The sequence below is a fragment of the Phoenix dactylifera genome, chromosome 8 (assembly GCF_009389715.1).
Source record: "Phoenix dactylifera cultivar Barhee BC4 chromosome 8, palm_55x_up_171113_PBpolish2nd_filt_p, whole genome shotgun sequence".
Lineage (NCBI taxonomy): Eukaryota > Viridiplantae > Streptophyta > Magnoliopsida > Arecales > Arecaceae > Phoenix > Phoenix dactylifera.
In genome coordinates, this window is record NC_052399.1 from 1,402,910 (window position 1) to 1,424,327 (window position 21,418).

Below are 21,418 nucleotides of genomic sequence, written 5' to 3' on the forward strand. Positions count from 1 at the left end.
ACCAGAAGACCGCACGACTGCCGACCTTAGACGACCGAGGTTGGCGCCCGACCTCGGAACGTCCGACCCGGAGAGCTCCCGACCCCGGAGGTCCGCCCTCGTCGCCCACCTACCATGGCTGTACCCTTCCGAAGTCTGGCCGAGGGCCATACCCTGCCACCGCCCCAGCATTTATTACGCATGATCTCTGCAAACCCACAGTTCACTCAACAATTAATGCACATCTCCGGCTTACTCAACAATTAATGCACATCTCCGACTCACTCAACAATTAATGCGCATGGCTCCTATTATCTACGGATCCTCAGCTCTCCACGGCAAATCAGCTTAGCAGGGTCCTGTCGGCCGTGACAATTCTCTGACCCCGGCCTCACCTCCGACATCAATGCAATGATTCACCCGATCGCGCGCCAGCTCAAGTCGTACGACGGCCTCACCTCCGACATCAATGCAATGATTCACCTGATCGTGTGCCAGTCCAAGCAACGTGCTGAGTCGTACGACGGTCTCGCCCTATCACATCACAGGTAATCCGGCCCCCCTATAAAAAGGGGACCCTTGCTTCCCGAGAGGGGTTGGACACACAAAACGGAGAAAAACTTACCTCCCTCCTTTCTCCTTTAAACGAAGTTTTCCCCCTCTGACTTAAGCATCGGAGGGCCAGCGCCGGAAGATCCGGCCACCGGCTTTTTTGCAGGCACCCCGATGGAGGACGCCGCTCGCCGACGGATCGTCACCCACCTGTGTCCACCGACAGCTCCCCCTCCTCAACCGACGACCGCCCCCGGGTCCAATTTCCAGCAACACTTACAAACTGAAAATCATGTATTTTTGTAGCCTCTAATATGATGCAAAAATGAAAAATAATATGACCCCATGTTTTATTTTTTAGAAATTTGTAGCATCTGATTCCAAATGGTTTTACGTCTGAAAATGTGAGGCCAAGCTCCATGGCTTGGGTCTTCGGGCTGCTCCACCATGATTTGGAATATGCTCCCTATTTCCATACTATTTCTTTAGACTTGATGGAATGAAGCCACATGGAGTTTTTGATATTTTCTTGACAATATAAAATGGACGCTGGAAGAGAAGGGGTTTATTTGTGTCTGGATTGGGGAAAAGAATCAAGTCGCATAACCATCTTGTTATATTTTCTTGATGCTCTGCAATAATATGAATCTTTAATGATGTGTGCTCGTTCATTGTACTTTCTCCTAAGCAACTTCACAAGCTCTTGTATTCTGATGCCAAGGATTATGTCTCCACAGGATTGTATGAATCATCCACCTCACAAAACAAAAAGGGGAGAAATATACATTTTCCCATTTTAATAATAGAATCTCCGACTGAGTAAAAACTTCACATGCACAGGATTAATGTTTAGCTTTTAAAGTAAACAAATATTTCACTAGCAGAAAAGTTCACAAATTGTAGTTAAAGCTTAACAAAAACTTCCATTTAATAAGAATTTACACAGGACTCATAAAGAATGCAGCAAGAGCATGGTACAACATAATCTTTAACTAACAGATTTCTTATTGAAATTCCAAATCTCTAAGGTGTCAAAGAATCAATAAATAACTAATATTTCTTTCCGGCTTACATTTGCTACCATGAAGGACGGAGAGTGTGGTGAGGGAGTGTAGTGACTTTCACATGGTGCATGTATACCGGGAAGCGAATAGAACTGCCAATTGGATCACCTCCTTTGTTGCTCACCATTCCGAAGAGATCCTCTGAACCCGTTTTATATCTGTTCCTCCACCTCTTGTCGTATCCTTTTTCTCGACTCAAATGGCAGTGCTCACGTGAGATTAGTGTGAGCAGTCAATGTACAACAAAAAAAAAAAAAAAAAAAAAAAAAAAAAAAAAAAAAAAAAAAAAAAAAAAAAAAAAAAAAAAAAAAGGAGGTATGGAGAGACAAGAGTAGCTTGATCATTTGAAGTAGGGAGAATAATTAGGCTGCTATTTTACCTCAATTAGGCTAATTCCAGGATCTTTTCTCAATCCCCTCATTTCCATTTCCCACCTTAATCTACCATAATCAGCCCATCTTCCAGCTGCTGCATAGATGTTGGACAGCATAACATATGAACTTGGACTATGGGGGCTGAACTCAATGAGCAACTTCCCAATAGCTTCTCCAATTTCAGCATTGCCATGACATCGACAGGCTCCCAGCATAGACTCCAGCAAGCTAGCAGAAGGCTTAAAAGGCAGATTTTTAACAAGATCATATGCCTCAACCAAGTGTCCTGTGCGGCCAAAAAGATCCACCATGCAGCCATAATGCTCCATCCTCGGTGCTACACCATGCTCCTCCGACATCGATTTGAACAACATCCGGCCTTGCTCGACTAAACCAGCATGACTGCAAGCTGACAAAATACTAATAAAAGTTATATCATCTGGCTCCACCCCAGCTTCTTTCATCTCTGAGAAGAGACCAAGGGCGGCTGCACCATCCCCATGCATTCCATATCCATTTATCATCACACTCCAAGTGATCGGATCCTTTTCTTTCAATCCATCAAACAGCTCTCTTGCTGTTGATATGCTCCCACACCTGCCAAACATGTCTATAAGAGAGTTGCTCACAGATGTGTTCTTCTCAAAGCCCTTGTGAATAGTGAGACCCATCACACATTGTGCTAAATCGAGACTTTCTAACTGCGCGCAAGCTGAGATCAATGTTAGCATTGTCACGGAGTCAGGCTCTATTTCTGTTCGAAGCATTTCCTGGAAAGAATTTACTGCTTCTTCTACGTGTTTGCTTTGAATGTAGACAGACATCAGAGCATTCCATGCAACCACATTTCCTTTGTCTACCATCTCAAATAGTATCTTACAATAGTTTACATTATCAAATCGAGCATACATGCACATTGTTGATGTAAGAAGAGCTGGCTCCAACACAGAAAAATTTCTAAGGGCATATGCATGCAGAGACTTGCCCTGTAACTTGCTCTCGCAAGAGGGTAATATATTGAGCAAGGTAACAGAATTTGGCTTCTGACCATTTATCTTCATTTCATCAAAAAGGACCATGACCTCCCAGAATAAGCTTTGCTTACGATATCCTGTCATCAAAGCATTCCAAGAGACGATGCTTTTGAAGGACAACCTGTTGAAAAGTTGGTGACCAGCATCAATATCACCACAGCTTGTATACATACTTATAAGAGCATTTGTAAGAGTTATATCTTCATCACACCCAGTTTTGATCACCAAAACATGGATGGACTTTCCGCGTGCAAGGTCTTCAACCAGATAAAGGCAAGTAAGAATGCTGATTAACGTAACCACATCGAATTGTACACCTTCTTGGCGCATCTTGCAAAAGGAGGATATTGAAGCTTCTATATTTCTGAGCTTAGCCCACCCAGATATTAAAGTATTCCAAGAAACCACATTTCGCACTTGCATCTTGTCGAACAACTTGAGATTAACAGAGAACTGACCACAATCAGCGTACAGAGCCAAGAGTGCATTTGTCACATTTGTGTTCAAGCCAAATCCATTTCTAATACTGTATGCATGGGCAGACCTACCAGAGTGCAATTCTCTAGCTAAAGTGCATCCAGAAATGACACTAACCACAGAAATTGCATCTGGAGCAATACCTCTAAGTTGCATATCACGAAATGTATCGAGAGCCATGCTCCATTCCCCATTCTGAAGATAGCCAGAGATCATAGAATTCCACAGGAGAAGGCTGTTCTCAGGTGCTGCATTAAAAATATATCTAGCTGAATCTAAATCTCCAAGCCTAGAGTACATCGACACAAGAGCAGCCACAACAGAGATCTGATCTGCAAGTCCGAGTTTGATTCCAACAGCATGAATAGACTCACCATGATGAATGCTAAAGAGATTACTGCAAGAGGGAAGAACAGACACCAGCGTGACTAGATTAGGGCTTGCATCCGTGCGGTGCATGAGCTGAAAAACTTGAAAGGCTTCATCCCATTTCCCATTCTGTCCATATGCTGAAACCATAGCATTCCAAACAACTAAATCCTTGATAGATGACGTTTCAAACAGCATTCTAGCAGCATATAGATCATCAAATCCAGCATACATCGAGATTAGAGTAGGCACGAGAGCCTCATCACCGAAAGCCCCGCATTTCAGTGCAAAGCCGTGCAGCAACTTTCCCCACATCAACGCTCCTAAACTTGTGCACGCGGGGATGACACTAACAAAGGTGCTTGAATTAGGCATGAAACCGTTCGCCTGCATCAGCCGGAGAGCCTCAAAAGCATCTTGGCCAGACCCATTCGAACAATATCCTGAAATCAAAGCGTTCCAAGAAACCACATCTCTCTCAGACATATCATCAAAAACCCTTTTCGACAATTCCATATGCCCCATCTTAGCATACAAATCAAGAAGAGCGGTCTTCACCACTAAATTGCCGCCATATCCAGTTCTAAGAACCACGCAGTGAACCTCCTTCCCTGATCGAAGACTGGAAACAGTGGCGCAGGCCTTGATCACAAAGGGAAATGTATAATTATCGGAGCAGCGGTAGCATGAATTCTGCAACCGAGCGTACAAACACAACAGTTCGGCGTAGAATCCATGATTTGAAAAGCATCTAATTGTGTGATTTTGCAGGGATAAGTTTGGCTTGCGTGTGGTATCGAAAAGAGAGATCGCGAATTTGGGACTATTGAAGACGAGGTATTTATCGATGATTTCACCAACAAAAAGGTAGTCTTCTATAAACCCACTAATGACGAGAAGTGCGTGAAGTTTACTGAGGAATTCTATCGAGTCGCAGCGGCGCAAGAGGCGAAGAAATTTGGTGTGGGTTTGGGTGGTGGGGTGGTGGGGTGCGGGGTTTAAGGCTGGGTTTTGTGGGAGCGTGGAGAAGAATGATTTGGGAGAGAGGAGAGAATAGTTAGGTTTGGAATGGAGGAGAGAAGGGAGGAGAGATCTGAAGAGGCTACGATAAGCGGCCATTTCTCTAGGGAGGAAGAGGAGAAGCCCATGGCTGGGCTGCGCAAGGTTTTGCTTCCATGGGCGGTTCAAAGTATCTATGGAGGGAAGCCTCTCAATTGGATTTGGATTTGGATTTGCTCCTAGTAGCTGAACAATCCTCTGCCTCGTATAGGTAATCCATGCGTTACACGTGGCAATATTCGAGATTTTAAGTGCAATATTCTACATGTCTGTCAGTTACCTTGGAACTATGAAATATTTTCTTTTTATCTTTTACCTTCACCAGAAAAGTCCTTTTACCATTACCAAGCTAGATTAATTCCTAAAACTCTACTGTTTTTATATTTTAAATCTAAGACTTTGGTCAAGATCTTGCTGCTCTATTATTAGATATGTCGTCATTTTGGTGGGAGTCATGTTGGATATGGCTTTTTTGTTGGATATGGCTTTTCATAGGTTGATAAAAGAGGTTGAAGAGCTTTTTGTGCTTTAAAAAAAAAATGTTGGAGAACTTCAATATTTGAATCTCTCTGGATGGCTTAGGCAAATATATAACCTTCTTTCCAACTACATATCAAATTACGGATTGAATTCGGTTCAAGAATAAATATGAAGTGGATTAATAAAGAGACAGAGAGAGATAAGAATTGTTTTATGATGTTCGCCAATTATTTGGAACATTTTTAAAATACCTAGCTCTTCCAATGATTATTGAGCCAATCATGTATTGAGAAATTTGTTTGAGTGTTTAAAGTTGTTCTACCAAATACCACAAGAAGATCTGCATGTTGCTCATCCAGCTTGGTATCTTTATGACACCATCATATAGTTTACTGAATAAATGAGATTTATTTATTTCCTAGAAGAAAAACTAATACATCGAAAGAGTAGCTGATATAATAAAATTGAGACTATCAATTTATGCTTTGATTTTAATAACAATAAGCTAGTAGCAAGGGCATTATTAATATCTTGGCCTCCCTATGAGATATTGTTTCTTTTCTTTTTTGGGTACAATATGAAATATTGAATTTGATCACCATCTCCTCAATAATGATGAGCGGAGCGAAATATGAGAACCGGACCATCAGAATACCGGCCAATATAGAAAACCAAGATAACTATTTTTCATGTTGAAATTAGACCATTCAATAAGCGAGCACGTAGATTACTTGGATCCACTTCATTGAGTGTGACATAGAGAACTGATAAATGCACTACCGATCGGTGGGGATGTAAAAATAAAAATAAAACGTAAACAGAAAAAAAAAAAAAAGGTATAAATACACCACTGTACTGTGAGATTTATTTCTTCCATGCACCATCCGGAGGGAGGAGAAGATTTTGTATCCAGCATGAAGGAAATGTACCAACGAAAAAGTTCACGTTGCAACTTGCAAGTCTCACACGGCCAACATTATTTAAATCCATGAAGATGTCACCACTGTGTGGGGGAATTCTCCTCCATGTGTCCACAAGGAATGCTAATTCCTGGACTGTATTTACCATCGAAGAAAAGCAATTCTGCAGAGAATACAACAGCTCAAGCCCTGGACAGGTACAAATTTGATGTAATTGGTTCTTTGATCAGCGAATCATTGGTCATAGGTGAAAATAATCTGGTGGTCGCATTATCGATTCAACATCAAGAAAATAGCCATTCTTAATGAGTATTACAACTATCAAACAGCACAACCATACATTAGAAACGATAGAAATAAAATAAAGCAAGATACAGTGCATAAAACTACAGTATCGTTTGGCACGCAGGTTAATTTAATTTACATCACAATCTAGAATTCGAAGCTCTTTTAGTCACTTGCATCATAACAGAATTCACAGCCTTTTGCAGCAAGATAACATCGAACATTTAATGACCGTAACCTGTCCTTCTCATCATCCTGATAAACTCATCAAGATCAACTTCTCCATCGCCTGCAATAACGGATGAATATCTCAGTTATTTCCTATAACCTAAGTAGATAAAATAGTCAAGCAACTGTACACGAGTGAAATTCTATGTGTTACTTGCAGAGGGGCATTTGTTAGGGATAAGCAACATATCGCAATGGAGTCAAAGGAAAACTTACTTAGCAAATTCTTCAAACTAGTAGAGGAAGATATAACAGTCCACAGGGACCACCCCATGGCAACGTAGAAGAGTAAAATATAATTACATTAGCTACAGGAAATGCATCTTATGCCCAAAACATTTAAACTCAGTACAATGGTACAGACATCAAGATGAAACTCTGAATATAACTGTAGAATGGAGACCTTCTCCAAAGAGCTTACAACCATTTGTGATTCTTAAGAAGGCAACAGAGTGGAGGCATTTACAGAGAGGTGCAAGAAACTTGAAGAGAATTTTGGAATGATAATTAGAAAAGAGAAAGAATAAGTTGAAACACTCAAATTTAGCTAATTGCAATAAAGGTAGAGAGGACAAACTGTTTCTGCTTTGCAGGCAATAAGGAAAAGTTTTAACAGGTAAAAAGGCTATAAAAAATCTAATTTGGATCGCGGGGAAGTATCACATAGACACAAGTTTCTCTTTCTACAACACCTTGTATTTTGAAGATGAGACGATGAGGCACACACCAGATTTTCTTTTCTTTTAATTTCTTTAGTTTGAGTAATGACATAAAAGTAGAAAAAGTTTCTCTTGCGGTAAAGATGGTGTATGAACTAAGATAAAACAAATACTTAGAGATACAAGATTAACAATCGTCTTTACATTGGAATTATTTGAACTTGATGGAGGCCTTCATGGATGCTAACATAGGAAGTGGGTCAATGCATGTGCTCATTCTATGTTGATGAATTTAATTCCTTAAAAAATGAGATGAAGATCTGAAGTATTTTCAGTCAATTAGTTTTGTCATGCAGTCTACCTTCAATAGTTTCAATTTGGGCAGCACCTGAATGCTTATGCTCATAGGTTTTGTATAGTGAAAGTTTGAGATAAGACTTTTGTGTTTTCCCTTGTATTGTTGTAGTGGTCTGGGACCAAATGTTAGCTTTTTTGGTTAAGGCAACTATTCAAAAATGCAAGAAAAAGAAGGGAGCCTGAGATGCAGATGCAAGAAAATATAACTTCAGTCTGCATGGATACCTCTAAGAGAGAAGCTGCTTTCTATATCAGCAAAAAGGTAAAACACATATAGATCCATACGTACATAAATACATACATATATATTACATGGACCAAGCTTGGGAAAATTATACATCAGACCTTTTGTCGCAGAATCTGGTCAGACTATGGAGGTTTGGAGGGTGTGAGTTGATCCGCAAAGAGATGCCGATCTATACACAAAGGAAGAAAAGAAAGGCTTGCTAGATTGGCTTCAGTGGGGGATCCTCTGATGCCTAAGTTAGGATAGAGAGGCAACAGTATAAAAGAAAAAAAGCTTCATCAGAGGGTAGCCTCTGTGAGTGGATGAAAATGTCATGCGTACCTGAGGTCTCCCAGGCTGCCTCTTGATATAGAGGAGCCCATTTTGTCGTTTACTTGGGCTGACGTGGCGTATAATGATGGCCAGCCAACAGCCGGCAGTACGGCCACGGTATAGGAGCCAATCAACGTGGGTGGTATATGGTACTGACCGCGCACCGAATGCAAAGCTGTCGCAATGGCCAGTCACTGTCACGACGGCCCATTATTGGGACTATCAGTCCTTGTCGGCATGTGTCAATCGGCTCCTCGGCTAATAACTCCTCGGCTGGGGCCAAAGTTCACCTCAATTTATACCGAGGTCAGTCCGATTCGAGGTCGAGGCGTCCAATATTTTCTCCATCACTTGCCTCCCACTTCTGAGACCGAACTGCATTCCAGTTCGGACGGCGAAAGTCATGTCGTCATCTCGATCGAGGATGGAGCTTTTGTCAGGGAGCCTTAAATGCGTCGGTGACGAAGGTGGTGAAGGATGAAGTCCTTTTTCTTTTCGCTCGGGTAAACCGAGCTCAATGTACTTTTTGTTTTGCCTGGTCTCTGGCTTCAACTTTTGCCCTTGTTTGTTTTTTGTTTGAGTCCAAGTCGTCGCCCCAAGCTTTGACATTTTGTTAGAGCTCTTTCTGCTCGGTTTCTGCCAAGGTCAATATATATGCAGCAAGACAATAAAAATAAAAAAAATTTCGAAGTACCTGACTTCGGTTTTCATCCTTCTTGTTTACTTTTGCTTGAGTTCAGATCGTTGCCCCAAGCTTTGACCTTTTGTTGTAGCTCTTTTTGCTTGATTTTTGTCAAGGTCAATATATATGCAGAAAAACAATGAAAATAATAAAAAAAAAATTTGAAGTACCTGACATTAGTTTTCATCCTTATTTATTTTTGCTCGAGTTCAGGTCGTCACTCCAAGCTTTGACCTTTTGTGTAGTTTCTTTCGTTTGGGCACTGTCGAGCTCAATATATATACTGAAAGATAATAAAAGTAAAGAAATTTCCAAAGTACCCGACTTCGGTCTTTACTTGTGTTCGACCACTTTTCGGTCATCATGCCGCGCTCTTCTCCTTATGGAGCTTTAGCTCGCCTCGGGCTCCTCGATTGATCTTTCCAGAGTTTGGCCCTTAAGGAGTTTTGAGTGAGGAGATCCCAGATCAGCTCGGGGGTCTCCTTTCATCTTTGGACCATGGTCCTAGAGGCATCCATGAATTGAGATTCGGAGAAAGTTTCGAGTGGGCTCGGTTCTCAGAAGGTCGGCGCCTCCGTTCGTCTCCGGAGTATGCTCCTGAAGGCATCTCGGGGGTTGCTTACCAGAAGATGTCCAAGTGGGCTTGCTCTTCAGGAGGTTGGCGCCTCCGTTCATCTCTGAAGTATGCTCTCGGAGGTATCTTTGAGATTACCTACCAGAGAATATCCAAGTGGGCTCAGTCTTCAGAAGGCCTGCGCCTTCGTTCATCTCCAGAGTATGCTCTCCAGAGGCATATCTGGGGTTGCCTACCAGAAAAAATCCGAGTGGGCTCGGTCTTCAGGAGGTCGGCGCCTCGTTCATCTCTAGAGTATGCTCTCGAAGGCATCTCTGGGGTTGCCTATCAGAAGAAATTCGAGTGGGCTCGATCTTCAATAGGTCGTCGCCTCCGTTTATCTTCAGAGTATGCTCTCGGAGGCATCTCTAGAGTTGCCTACTGGTCAAAATCCAAGTGGGCTCGGTTTAAGGAGGCCCCAGACATCCTCAGGGTGTCTCCCTTATTGGGGCCCAGGCATTTTCAGGATGTCTCAAGTCGAGTCCGCTTATCATAATTGTCCGATCTGAAGGCAAAGACATGACAAGAAGATTTTTTTTAATTAAAGATAGCCGGAATACAATGAACCTTACTGATAGTAGATGCGAAGATAGTCGAAGTTCCAAGTCCGTGAGATCGGGTGCCGTCGAGGTGCTTTGCAGAGATCAGCCGAGGCTGGAGCATGGCGTTGCAAGGCATGCAACATGCCATGGGCTCCTCGCGACCTCATGCTGGTTGTTCCTCCCGTCAATTGATGTTGATGTAGCTGGAGGCTAGGAGCCCTCCTTCTGGCGCTAATCTGTTGCCGCAAAATTCGATCCGACTATGAAGGTTTGGAGGGTGCCAATCTATCCGCAAAGAGATGTCGATCTGTACACAAAGGAAGAAAAGAGAGGCTCGCCGAATTGGCTCCGGCCAGACCCTCCAATGCCTAAGTCAGAGAGGGCTTTGGAATAGCAATAGAGAATAAAAAAATACGAAGGAAAAGATTAGCGTAGAGCATTGTCTTCTTCTAGTCGGCCTCCTCTGGTCGGCCTTCTCACCTCGGCCTCATCCTTCACCTCGGCCTCGACCTTCACCTTCGCCTTGGGTTTCACCTCGGCCTTGAGTTTCACCTTGGCTTTGGGCTTCACCCCGGCCTCTGGCAGCTCATAGACCTACTAACCTGCCAAAAGAAAGAGGGTAGGATGATGGACAAGGGGTTGAGAGCCTTTTACCATAAAAGCTTTGAGCTATGAGAGCCCCAAGCTAATGGGAGCTCCTGGCTACGAGAGCCCCTCTTTTGGGGTCCTTCGGCCCTCTTTATATAGGCGTGGCAGTAAAAAGCTATAACCGCCTATGTTGCCGTTGAGTCCCAGACTAAGATCGAAGCACGGCTTGGATGGTCTTGAGGTCAGTAAGAACCGAGGTGGACAAGGAAGGAGTGGGAGATTGATCTCCCTAGGGGATGGCCTACAAAAAGTTTGCTTGCCGGAGATTTTCCAGTGGAGAATCCTCCGATGCCTAAGTTAGGATAGAGAGGCAACAATATGAAAAGAAAAAAGCTTCAGCAAAGGGTGGCCTCTATGAGTGGATGAAAATATCATGCGTACCTAAGGTCCCTCGAGCTGTCCCTTTATCTATGGGAGCCTATTTTGTCATTTACCTAAGCTGACGTGGCATATAATAATGGCCAGGCAACGATCGGTTGTACGGCCGTGACGTAGCAACTAGTCCGCATGGAGGCATATGGTACTGACTGCGCGCCGAATGCAGAGTTGTCGCAACAGCCAGTCGCTGTCACGACTGCCCACTGCCAGGACTGTCAATCCTTGTCGGCACGTGTCAATCGGCTCCTCAGCTAATGGCACCAAGGATGTGTATTGAGCTTGATGCACCTTATCTTTCTCTGAAGTTCCCAAACCTATCTAACAATTACATAATCCTTACACTAAAGGAATCTGTATGTTATGCCCCGTACACTAATACACCACCGAATTCGAAAAAAAACTTACCTGTCCTTTTTTCTAATTCAAAACTTAAAAATTATTCATATATTGTAGTTTATTTTCTTGCCAAATTAATAAGCAATGTAGGACATAATAATTTAACATTTATATTTAATTACTATTAGTGAATGGTTTCATGAAGGAATATGCCAATAAAAAAGAGGACGAAGATAAAACACAGCTTCAAATTCTGACTTACCCTAAGGTAAAACCATATTCAAGCATATCTACTGTATGGTTTCCAAAATACAAAAAATGCGAATTTGATAAGGCAATGATTTATGTACATAACCTCCTTGTGTATTCTGCAATATAAAGGGGAACACATTTAAGGTGTAATGCTTATTTTACAAAAAGCTAGATCATTTCCAATATTTTTCCTTGACACTTTGATAAGGAAAGGGTTTTGATTTTCTCCATTTTTCACAATTTTATTGTACACATTGAGCCATGTTCTTTCTACCAGGAGTCCATATAGATACTGTATACGCATTATGAAGAGTCCTCATTCTAAAGTCAACCAGTGTGGGATATAAATGTTCCGAAATAACTATTGCAGTTCCTCTTAATTACACAGACAGAAATAGAAACTAAAAGTAGAAATATTTTTCTCCTCTCCAGCTCGAATTCCATCCTCATTGTTGTTGAAGCTCTACCGAAGCCATAATAGGTGAGCTGCTGATTTCTAATTAGTTAAGAAAGGCAAGATTCTTCTAATTATTGCTAAATAAGTGTTGCAAGTATTACCAGTATTTCTACAAATTACTGACACTATATCTTGGTTGTGCTTCCTAAAAGTTTCAGAAAAACATTTTAGGTGAATATGTTTGTTGCCTGCATAAGAGAGAAATTACTCGATCAAATTAAGTAGGTTTAGCATGATTCACAAAATAAGATGCATGAAAGCACATTATTAACCCTAGAGACTATCCAAGGGTTCCACTGAAGATTCAAAAGGAAAAAGTTCTCACGATTTTGGTCTGCTTCTGCTATCATCTCTCTGATCTCTTGAAGAGTAAAGTTTTCCCCCAACTCTCTAGCAACATGATGGATATCAACATCAGATATCTTTCCCTGGAATAAGCCCCAAAAGAGTTATGACAACCTTGTAAAAGTCACATATAAAGCACCATCGAAGTTATAATAGAAAGATAGATAGATAGATAGATAGATGGAAGAGAGAGGGGCATAGATATTGATATATAGATAAAAGTGAGAACGTGAAATAGAATTTTACATTGTTATCTTGGTCAATAATGCGAAAAGCTTTCATTAGTTCTTCCCTGAAATCCCTTTCTCCCATCTTGGCTGTCATCATGTATACAAATTCATCAAAATCAATCGCACCACTGCCATCTTTGTCTACTTCAGCAATCATCTGATTCACTTGCTGCAATAACAAAAGGGTGCTGTGTTTTAGCTTCAAGTCAGATTTCCATAATGCAAAACCAAATCAAAGTTCAGTGATACAGGAACTTTGTACATCATTCATTTTGGAATGATTGATGGCACTCAATCGCTATTCTGTCAAAAAAAATTGAAAGGAAAATATATAGCAATAAGCACCAGTTGATTCATGCACGAAGTAAGTTCAACAAGGACATGCTACCTTTTTAAAAAAAAAATCAAAACAAAAAATATTACATATAATCATGATGGATGACTTCGATTATTAATTTGTATGGCCCACTATACATTTTGGGGCTGCCACTGTCCTAAAAGAAATTATAGCACTGTTCTATGATTTAAAAGGAATAATCAAACAAGAAAAAAAATTATGCAATCAACACCTTACAGGTCTTGACGAATTGATTTATTCATATACATTATTTTTCTATTTCAAACTTTTTAGGTATTCTTTTGTGTTAAGTACATATATACACAAACATGTCGGAAAAACTTGTTTTAAAATTCTCGATAAGTAATTTGAAAACTAGTTCTTATTTAGCCAGAAGAAATTCCTGCAGATTTGATGATTCTCATTTTTCATGTTATGCTAATAACTGAAATACAATCAACGTATCAAACCACACATGAATCAAGGGTGCCCAAAACGTTCAGTCTGTTATTACCAGGAGTGTTATATTGGGACAGCAATAGTTGACAAAAATGGTTAAGAACATCCAAGAATTTTTGGAGCAGTTGCAGCTTAACCAAGCTTAACCATTTGACCAATAATAAAGCAAACACTTTTCAAATACTAACTCGAAGCATGGTTGTACTTTCAAATGCTTGATAAGGAGAAGCATGGGTTTGTATAATTTGGATTGTACAAAACTGTGCGAGAAAACGAAGATTATCTTTTGCCACTTACAAAAGTGTATTAAGCATGATCTAAAATGTGTCTAGAATCTTATACATAATACCGATAAAACATCAAAAGAGTTATATAGTGACTAGTGAGCCCCTTCAACTGATTATATAGTAGAACTTAGCATGATTTAAGCTCATTTAACTTAATTTCAGTTCATTTTCTTCTTTTGACAAGGATAAGCCTTTAAAGCCCAGCCAGGCATCTATAAGCAAATTTATACATTTTATGATTTAAGTGCACCAAGCAGTAAGATTCTATTTGAATATTCGAATTAGGAATTCAAAGTAAATTTTATCCAGAATCCAGTCTAACAAGATGATACCAATGGCTTTTTTTTTTTTTGGCTTCAACTAATATAGGTAAATCAGGAAAAAGCAGCAACAAAATGATCTATCAAGATGCAATTGATGGAAGATCCAACATACGATCCACTGTTACCTATGAATCTTCCTGGATATTCCAGAGTTTGCAACATGTAGAAGTTCATAAGTTTCTAACTATATCTATTATTCCAATGTTGCTTAACAACTTAGTGATGGCTTCAATATGGCAACTCATCATAATGATCAAGAATATTGCAGTCCACATCCTCTTGCAAATGGCCTCATCTATGTACTACAGAATAGAAATGCATGATGTATAGAGGACATGTCAGTAACATACTGAAAATACTAAACACACATCAAGACTAAGTAGTGGATAACCATATTCCACTTACCAAAGGAACAAGTAATATATCACAAGACTTTTTTTTTGTATAAAGATATCATACATCAAAGTCCTTAGTCCATATTGAATGCTATGAAGTTCTAGGAACCCTTGGCTATCATGTTCACAATCTAGATGTTATATAAATATTGCAAATATTATAAGAAGCTTATATGCTGGTAGTATTATTTCCTGTGAAGAGAAACTTTAGTTATAAATACATCAAAATCCTTAGTCCATATTGAATGCTATGAAGTTCTAGGAACCCTTGGCTATCATGTTCACAATCTAGATGTTATATATATATTGCAAATATTATAGGAAGCTTATATGCTGGTAGTATTATTTCTCGTGCAGAGAAACTTTAGTTATAATTCTCAAGGTCATCTTCCGAAATACTAGTAATAGCACAAGTATAAAGATATTTTTTTCCTATTGCGGTAAGATAGTAGCTGAGGACACTTGTTAGTTGTATTTGCTAATTTTGTGCAATGCTCGTAGTATGTAGGTCCTCTGGATCTGGCTTTTTTCCACCTCAACTTGATGGCTTTTACTCTTTTAGTGCTTTTATTTCCTTCTCTGATGTTTCGATGTACTGGAGGCAAAGTATCAGTCTTTCCTCATGGAATGCTAACCTAGGTTTATAAAGAATTTATATCATTTATTCTGTTTCCTATGCATTTCTCCTGAATACTAAGGGTGCATCAAGTGGGAAGACATGCCCAGATTAAGGAGATGATGATTGATCATATACTGCATTTCATAGGTTTCTGCTTAGATATTGTGAACTATGCAACATGCAGATTGGTTGACTTCTCAAGAATTTTAAGACAAGGTGGCTATCTTTCCAATCTAATAACCTTGCATGGACTGCAGACTAGGGTCATCTCTGCTTCAAGCAAAGAACTACCAAACAACTTATCGTTGGAGGTGATCCGAAGAGCATGATCAAATGGATCATGGAAAGGCTTGACATTCCCACTACACACATCCATTTGAAAATGAAATACAGGTTTGTAGAAAGGCAGTTCCTATGCAAGATACAGAATGGAGGCTAGTGGAAAAATAAATGGCCAAATAATGGAACTTCAAGAAAATCTAGAAAATTGCTTCCTCTTCCCTGACTCTTACATCATCTGTAAAGTTTTCCACAAAAATTAGTTTATCCCATGGTGTTTGCCATGAATATGTTGTATTGGCCTACAAATCACTCTTCCCTCACACCAATTTACAGCTTTCCTTTGTATTTAACTGAGATTCTCCACCATGAATTGCTATATAAATAGACAAATAAACTTATATAACTTTGTAAAATGACTTCGAACTTTAAGTATAATTTAAAAGGCAAAAAGGAAAAGAGATTTAATGACTTGAAATGGGGAGAAAGAGAGAAGACTTGTCACCTCTTCTGTCATTTCAAAACCCAAGGCCCTGCAAATAAAATATTACATATGAGTATTGTTGCATCACCCTCTACAATGAGATAGGATGCATATTAGTTCAAAAGAATGAGGCCTACTGAATAGAATAAGGAATTATTACCTCATGGCAACATTCAGCTCTTTGGCATCAATAGTCCCTGTAAACAAGATTAGTAGGTTATACCACAGTGGAAGAGAGAAAAATGAAGAAAAACAAATTAACAATAATTTAAACAAAGGTCCATACCAGAACCATCTGTATCAAAGAGTTCAAATGCTTCTTTTATCTCTTGCCTCTTTTGTTGACTTAAACCATGATGACGTCCTCTTGGGGTTTCTCTTCTAGACCCTAACCTAGGCTGAAAACTTGCCTACATAACAAACAATCATAAATTTACATTTACTCAAATAAGACAAGGTAAAGAGCATCAGTGGATGTTCTAATAACAAAGCTTCAGAAGCATTATATGAATCAAATATTTTAATCTAAGTACAATTGTTACCTAGAAGTTGGCATGGGAGCCAATCTTCCCAGTGTTCTAAAGTGCATGACACTTCAAACTCCAAAACCACCCACCCTCCATATGATATGAATATTCAAAAAAATATATTTTACCAATATTTCTAAATATGCTGAATATGAGTCTAAGTTACTGGTACTTCTTATCAATAAATCTGCATTTCACACCAGATCACACTAACAAAAGGAAGAAAAATAGATGACCCTTCAATAGGAATGTCTGAAACAATAAGTTAATGTTGTTTAGCATCTAAAATTGTTAACAATTATAGAACTATATTAAGTTGTCTTTTATTGGAACCTTCCAAAAAATTGTGTCAAGTGGCGACACTTATAGCGTGCAACTGATGTAATTAGGGCACTCCAATTTTAAGATGCCAAGGAGTGTCTTGATATGCCGCATTATGTCTGAGTGCCCAAAAGTGTTGCCACTTCAAAAATCTTGAAATATGTCTTTGGGCACTTTAGAAAACTTAAGAACTGAAGTTTTTAGATAACAGAATAACTATGGTATGTTGTACCGCCCCGAATTGCCCAGTACCAAGCCATATCGGGGACAGACCGGCACAATTCCGCCTCTTGGTTCAAGAAACCGGTGGAGGGGGAGGGAGAAGGAAAGAGAGAAAGAGAAAGGGAGGGAGCGGGAGAGATATATAGGCGAAGGGAGGCAGAGGGAGCCCTTCGGCTCCCTTTTCTCGAATAAAACAGCAGCCGCAGGCCCCTTTTTTATTTTTCAAAGCGTTAAGTGAAGTCGGCAACAAACTACCCCAGCCGGCTTCACTTAACACTTTGAAAAATAAAAAAGGGGCACTTTTAATTGTTTCTATTAGATGCTTTACTTGTAATGCAGCACTAAATGCAGCCAACATGTACTATAACCCGATGAACTATGCTAAGCTTTGAAAGAGCTAGTGGATTCACGGGCGAAGACTACAGAAGAGCTAGGTGGATTCACGGATTTAGAGGTTTTTGCCATATTTTTTTTTTCATTGAAGACAATATCAAATTTTGGCAACGTTCTATCTTTGTAACTAAACAATTCCAGCATGTTTCCTTATTATTGGGTCATATTTCTACTATGATTGTATTGTAAATTTAATGCCTAAGTTTGAGGTCATGTCCTAAATATGCTTCTGATACACTGTATGAATGGTGGGATTTTGGCATAAAAGAGCGACCCACCGCACTAGGCTCCTGCTACTGTGAGGTTTAGGGAAGGTCAGATGCATGCAACCTTACCCCAGCATGCGGAAAGAATGTTTTTATGTTTCAAACCCGTGTTTCGAGCTCGTGACACCCACGTCACAATTGAGCAACCTTACCATTGCGCCAAGGTTCATCCTCGTTTTTTTATATATTAATAAAAATTCTTGGAGAGAACTTCTTTCACAAAACAAAGGGTTATTCAATTCAATTTGACTTCAATATCTGTGTTGATCTTCGAAGTTTAATCCAGGCTCATTCTTCACAATGCATCCACTTTGATGTTCAATTGTACCATCACATGAAATCTCACAAGATTACAAGGAAAAAATGGGGAAAGAAGATACTAGAAATTCTTCAAACATCTTGCCCTCATGGTAAAAGGTAAAGAAAATTGATAAAAGGGGAAAATTATGGATTCTTCAACTACCCATTTATAGATAATTTAATAGATAAGCTTCCTCTCATGTGCATTACACATGAAGAAGATCTAGTTAATATAAGTTTCAAAATTACTACTCAAAGGGTATGCCGCAAACATTGATACTTCACAAGAACAAGTCTTCTCCAAAAAGATTTTTTAATTGACCTGAATCAATGAATAGAAAAATTGTTAATCAGTTTTTGATAAAGAGCACATTTAGATTGTTATTCATGCCCTATCCTATTCTGGCACAAAAATACCGAATGAATGACTGCAATAGACTTTTAACATGGTTGAAATAATCCATCAAATCGTTATTGGGGGCTACCATGGTAAATTCATGAGTTATGCTTCAGAAAAAAAATCACAAAGCTCAGTAGATGACACATTAATTGGAAAAAAAAGTTGAACTATTCTGTGATGCATATACTATTGTAAAAAAAAAGCAATCACTACTCAAACTTCCTTCACTGGGATAGGTCCACAAAACTCAATGATCGAAGAGACCATCCACCTTGCTGGATAACGCTAACCAATATTAAGAAATTTAACTGAACCTCCCCATGCATGGAAAGTTATAATATAGTGAAATCTAAACAAGCACCCAGCAAGCACTTGGTTTATCTATAACCCAAGCTTCTTCAACTGTTGCTGTAGATAAAGCATTATAACAAGATATGTACGCCTCACTTGCATTATTTGTCATGAAGCATAGAATAGAAACATAGACAACACAAACATTTGCCATCAAAGGAATTTACTGAACTTGTAATTGTTAGACATAGGCAAAGAAATTATCTATTTGCAGCGAAAAAATATTGGGTTTATGATCTTTTGTCATAATAATTGACAGTTAGGAAGCATTTATTTTCACTATAATCATCTAAATTCTACAGGTTCAATTCGATTGGCTCGTCTGTTTAGTAGACAACGTGAATTTTCACCTTTGTTTCCATGGTTTATTAATGTTTCTCCTGCTTCTCTGTATTTGTTTGCTAAAATTTGTTAGAAATGTCAATATCAAGTGCATAAATTGCAACAAATGAAAAGATCTGCACCCATAAATAGGAAGTTTAATCAATTTGTTCCAATCGGTACGAAGATCATGCAAATCTTCTTAGACCCAGAACCCAATTAGCACGTTAATCAGCACTACCCGAAGAATTAGCACTAATGGTATTTATAAACCCTAGCCCGGACAGATCATGAAAATTTGTAGAGCATAGTTAATGGATAGAAAGAAAAAGAATTGGCTAAACAAAATCACACCTTTTGAACAAAGTCAAATTCCTATTCAACTAACGCAAACCCTAATCCAAAAATTATACACTTCCATCTAGTAGATAATACTATAGATTTGGAGATCGGTCCAGTTCCCAATAACAATTGCCGTGTAAAAAGAAAGGAAAAATAAAACATGAAGAAAAGGCGAGTTTTAAAAGAAAGAACGAATCAAAGAAATCAAGGCAAGGAGAAACGAAAGGAAACAACAATTGAATTGGTGGAGAAATTATCGGAAGATACCATTGAATTGGGCTGGATTTGTGGAGGCTTCCTCTAGGGAATCGTCGTCGATTGAGGTTCGCGCGCACGCCCCGAGAGTCGGTGCTTCTTCTCAGGCTTTATCGAAATTGGGCAGTTTTGAAAGCTGCCGGCTTTTTCCTCTCCGACTTGCCAACCAATGCGGGAAAGGAAAGCGGGTCGGGTCAGGAAAGCTTGTGCCCGTATTCACATCGTGTACCCGGTCAACCCCTGGACATTGACTAGACTGGATTGGACCGGAACTTACTAATTTTTTTAAAAGACACCCCAATTTTATAACATCATCACACAGCGCACGGAGACACGCACGGGCAAAAAAGATGCTTTTTTGAGTATTGATGGTATTAGAAAAGCTCAAAAAAAAAAAAAAAAAAAAATCTCTCTGCTCCTCCTCCTTCTCTTCTTCTTCTTATTTCTTTTTTAATAACTAAAAACAAAAAAATCAAAAATTTTGCTTCGAATTACGGACCTCAACATCCTAAACAACCCTTGCAACATATTTGAAGGCCCCTGGTTATGTTATAGAAGTATGGTACGGGTAATATAAGTTAGGGATGTGAATGATAATGTGTATAAAAGAGAGACAGAGAGAGAGAGAGAGAATAATGATCAATATTTGACTTTTTAATTGTTCAGTTTTAGACGTGGTTATGAAATGTTGTTATATTGGTACTCTGCATTGCCCAAATCTTTTATGTACCCATCCTCAAGCTTAAGCTAATAGGATATGCAAAATTTTTAATAATTAAGTTAAAGAGTGTGGAGACAGGATTCAAACTCAAGACCTCTGCTCTAATACCATGTTAAAATCTATACTTGTCCCAAAAACTTAAGTTTATAAGATGAGGTAGATTTATTTACATATTTTATATTTTCTTACACTCTCCCTCACTTGTGGGCCAGCCGGATTTTTTTTTAATGGATGAGCGCAATATGTGAAATTTTTAATAACCCCACTTGTCCCAAAAGCTTAAGCTAATAGAATATGTGAAATCTGCTCTAATACCATGTTAAAATCACCGCTTATCCAAAAAACTTAAATTTATAGGATAAGGTAGATATATTTATATATTTTATATTTTCTTACACTCCTACCACGTTATATGCTAGTTGCGGGAGGTTCTTTCTTTTTAGCAAAGTTGTGTGTAGCATTACTTGATAGCTAAAAATGATTGTTAGTTTCATAAATCTATTTGCAAGAAAGACTGGGGAAGTAACTGACTTGATTGTCATAATAAAAAGATATCAACAAGCATAAAAGGAGGCCGGTAATTGCGCTATTGAACATTGGATCATGGTCTTAATAACTCCATTGTGGTTCTTCAAGTGGGGGGAAATCCTATTGTGGTTATGTAGCACCCTTATTTAAAAACCATAAAAGCCTCTACAGTCTGATGCTATTTTGGCTAAATTATCTTTTCAATGTTTTGTTGATTCATGATAGATATTTTGAATTTTTGATAATTTTTACTTTCAATAGGTATATTTTAATATATGCTTTAGAAATGTTACAAGGGACGAAGAACAATTAGTGGTAATGACCATCATTAAATCATGATATAAGGTGTCAGGACTGAACTATCTCTTTTGACACCTATTCAATGATTAGGTTAGAAATAATCAAAATA

The 21,418-nt window shown here is 39.1% G+C and overlaps 2 protein-coding genes across 5 annotated transcripts; both read right to left on the minus strand.

The window, feature by feature from the left end:
* Window positions 1–1,299: 1,299 nt before the first annotated feature.
* On the minus strand, window positions 1,300–5,439 carry LOC103718310 (pentatricopeptide repeat-containing protein At5g39350-like). The gene has a single exon (XM_008807063.4). It carries the CDS (start codon window positions 4,966–4,968, stop codon window positions 1,966–1,968), a length of 3,003 nt encoding a protein of 1,000 aa, XP_008805285.2. The 5' UTR covers window positions 4,969–5,439; the 3' UTR covers window positions 1,300–1,965.
* Window positions 5,440–6,556: 1,117 nt separating this feature from the next.
* LOC103718298 (caltractin-like) lies at window positions 6,557–19,922 on the minus strand. 4 transcript variants are annotated; one of them, XR_003387742.2, is made up of 10 exons: window positions 19,773–19,922; window positions 16,349–16,472; window positions 16,223–16,259; window positions 16,084–16,111; window positions 12,896–13,048; window positions 12,630–12,732; window positions 12,406–12,492; window positions 8,406–12,333; window positions 8,183–8,253; window positions 6,557–6,882 (listed from the first exon to the last, which is right to left on the minus strand). XR_003387742.2 is itself a non-coding variant. In XM_026808943.2 (8 exons), exons 1-8 carry the CDS (start codon window positions 19,773–19,775, stop codon window positions 6,818–6,820), a joined length of 600 nt encoding a protein of 199 aa, XP_026664744.2. In that variant the 5' UTR covers window positions 19,776–19,922; the 3' UTR covers window positions 6,557–6,817. The 4 variants fall into 4 exon arrangements, 2 of the variants coding, with proteins under 2 accessions (XP_026664744.2, XP_008805271.2); XR_003387741.2 differs by having other exon boundaries at window positions 8,183–12,333; XM_026808943.2 differs by lacking the exons at window positions 8,183–8,253; window positions 8,406–12,333.
* Between the last annotated feature and the right edge of the window lie 1,496 nt (window positions 19,923–21,418).

Coding starts and splice junctions, on each gene's coding strand:
- LOC103718310 (XM_008807063.4), bottom strand. CDS start 4,968: ATGGCCGCTTATCGTAGCCTCTTCAGATCTCTCCTCCCTTCTCTCCTC.
- LOC103718298 (XM_026808943.2), bottom strand. Junction 13,049..16,083: donor GTTTTGAAATGACAGAAGAG/GTGACAAGTCTT, acceptor TTGTTATTGCAG/CAAGTGAATCAGATGATTGC. Junction 6,883..12,405: donor AGTAATTTGTAGAAATACTG/GTAATACTTGCA, acceptor CCGTTATTGCAG/GCGATGGAGAAGTTGATCTT.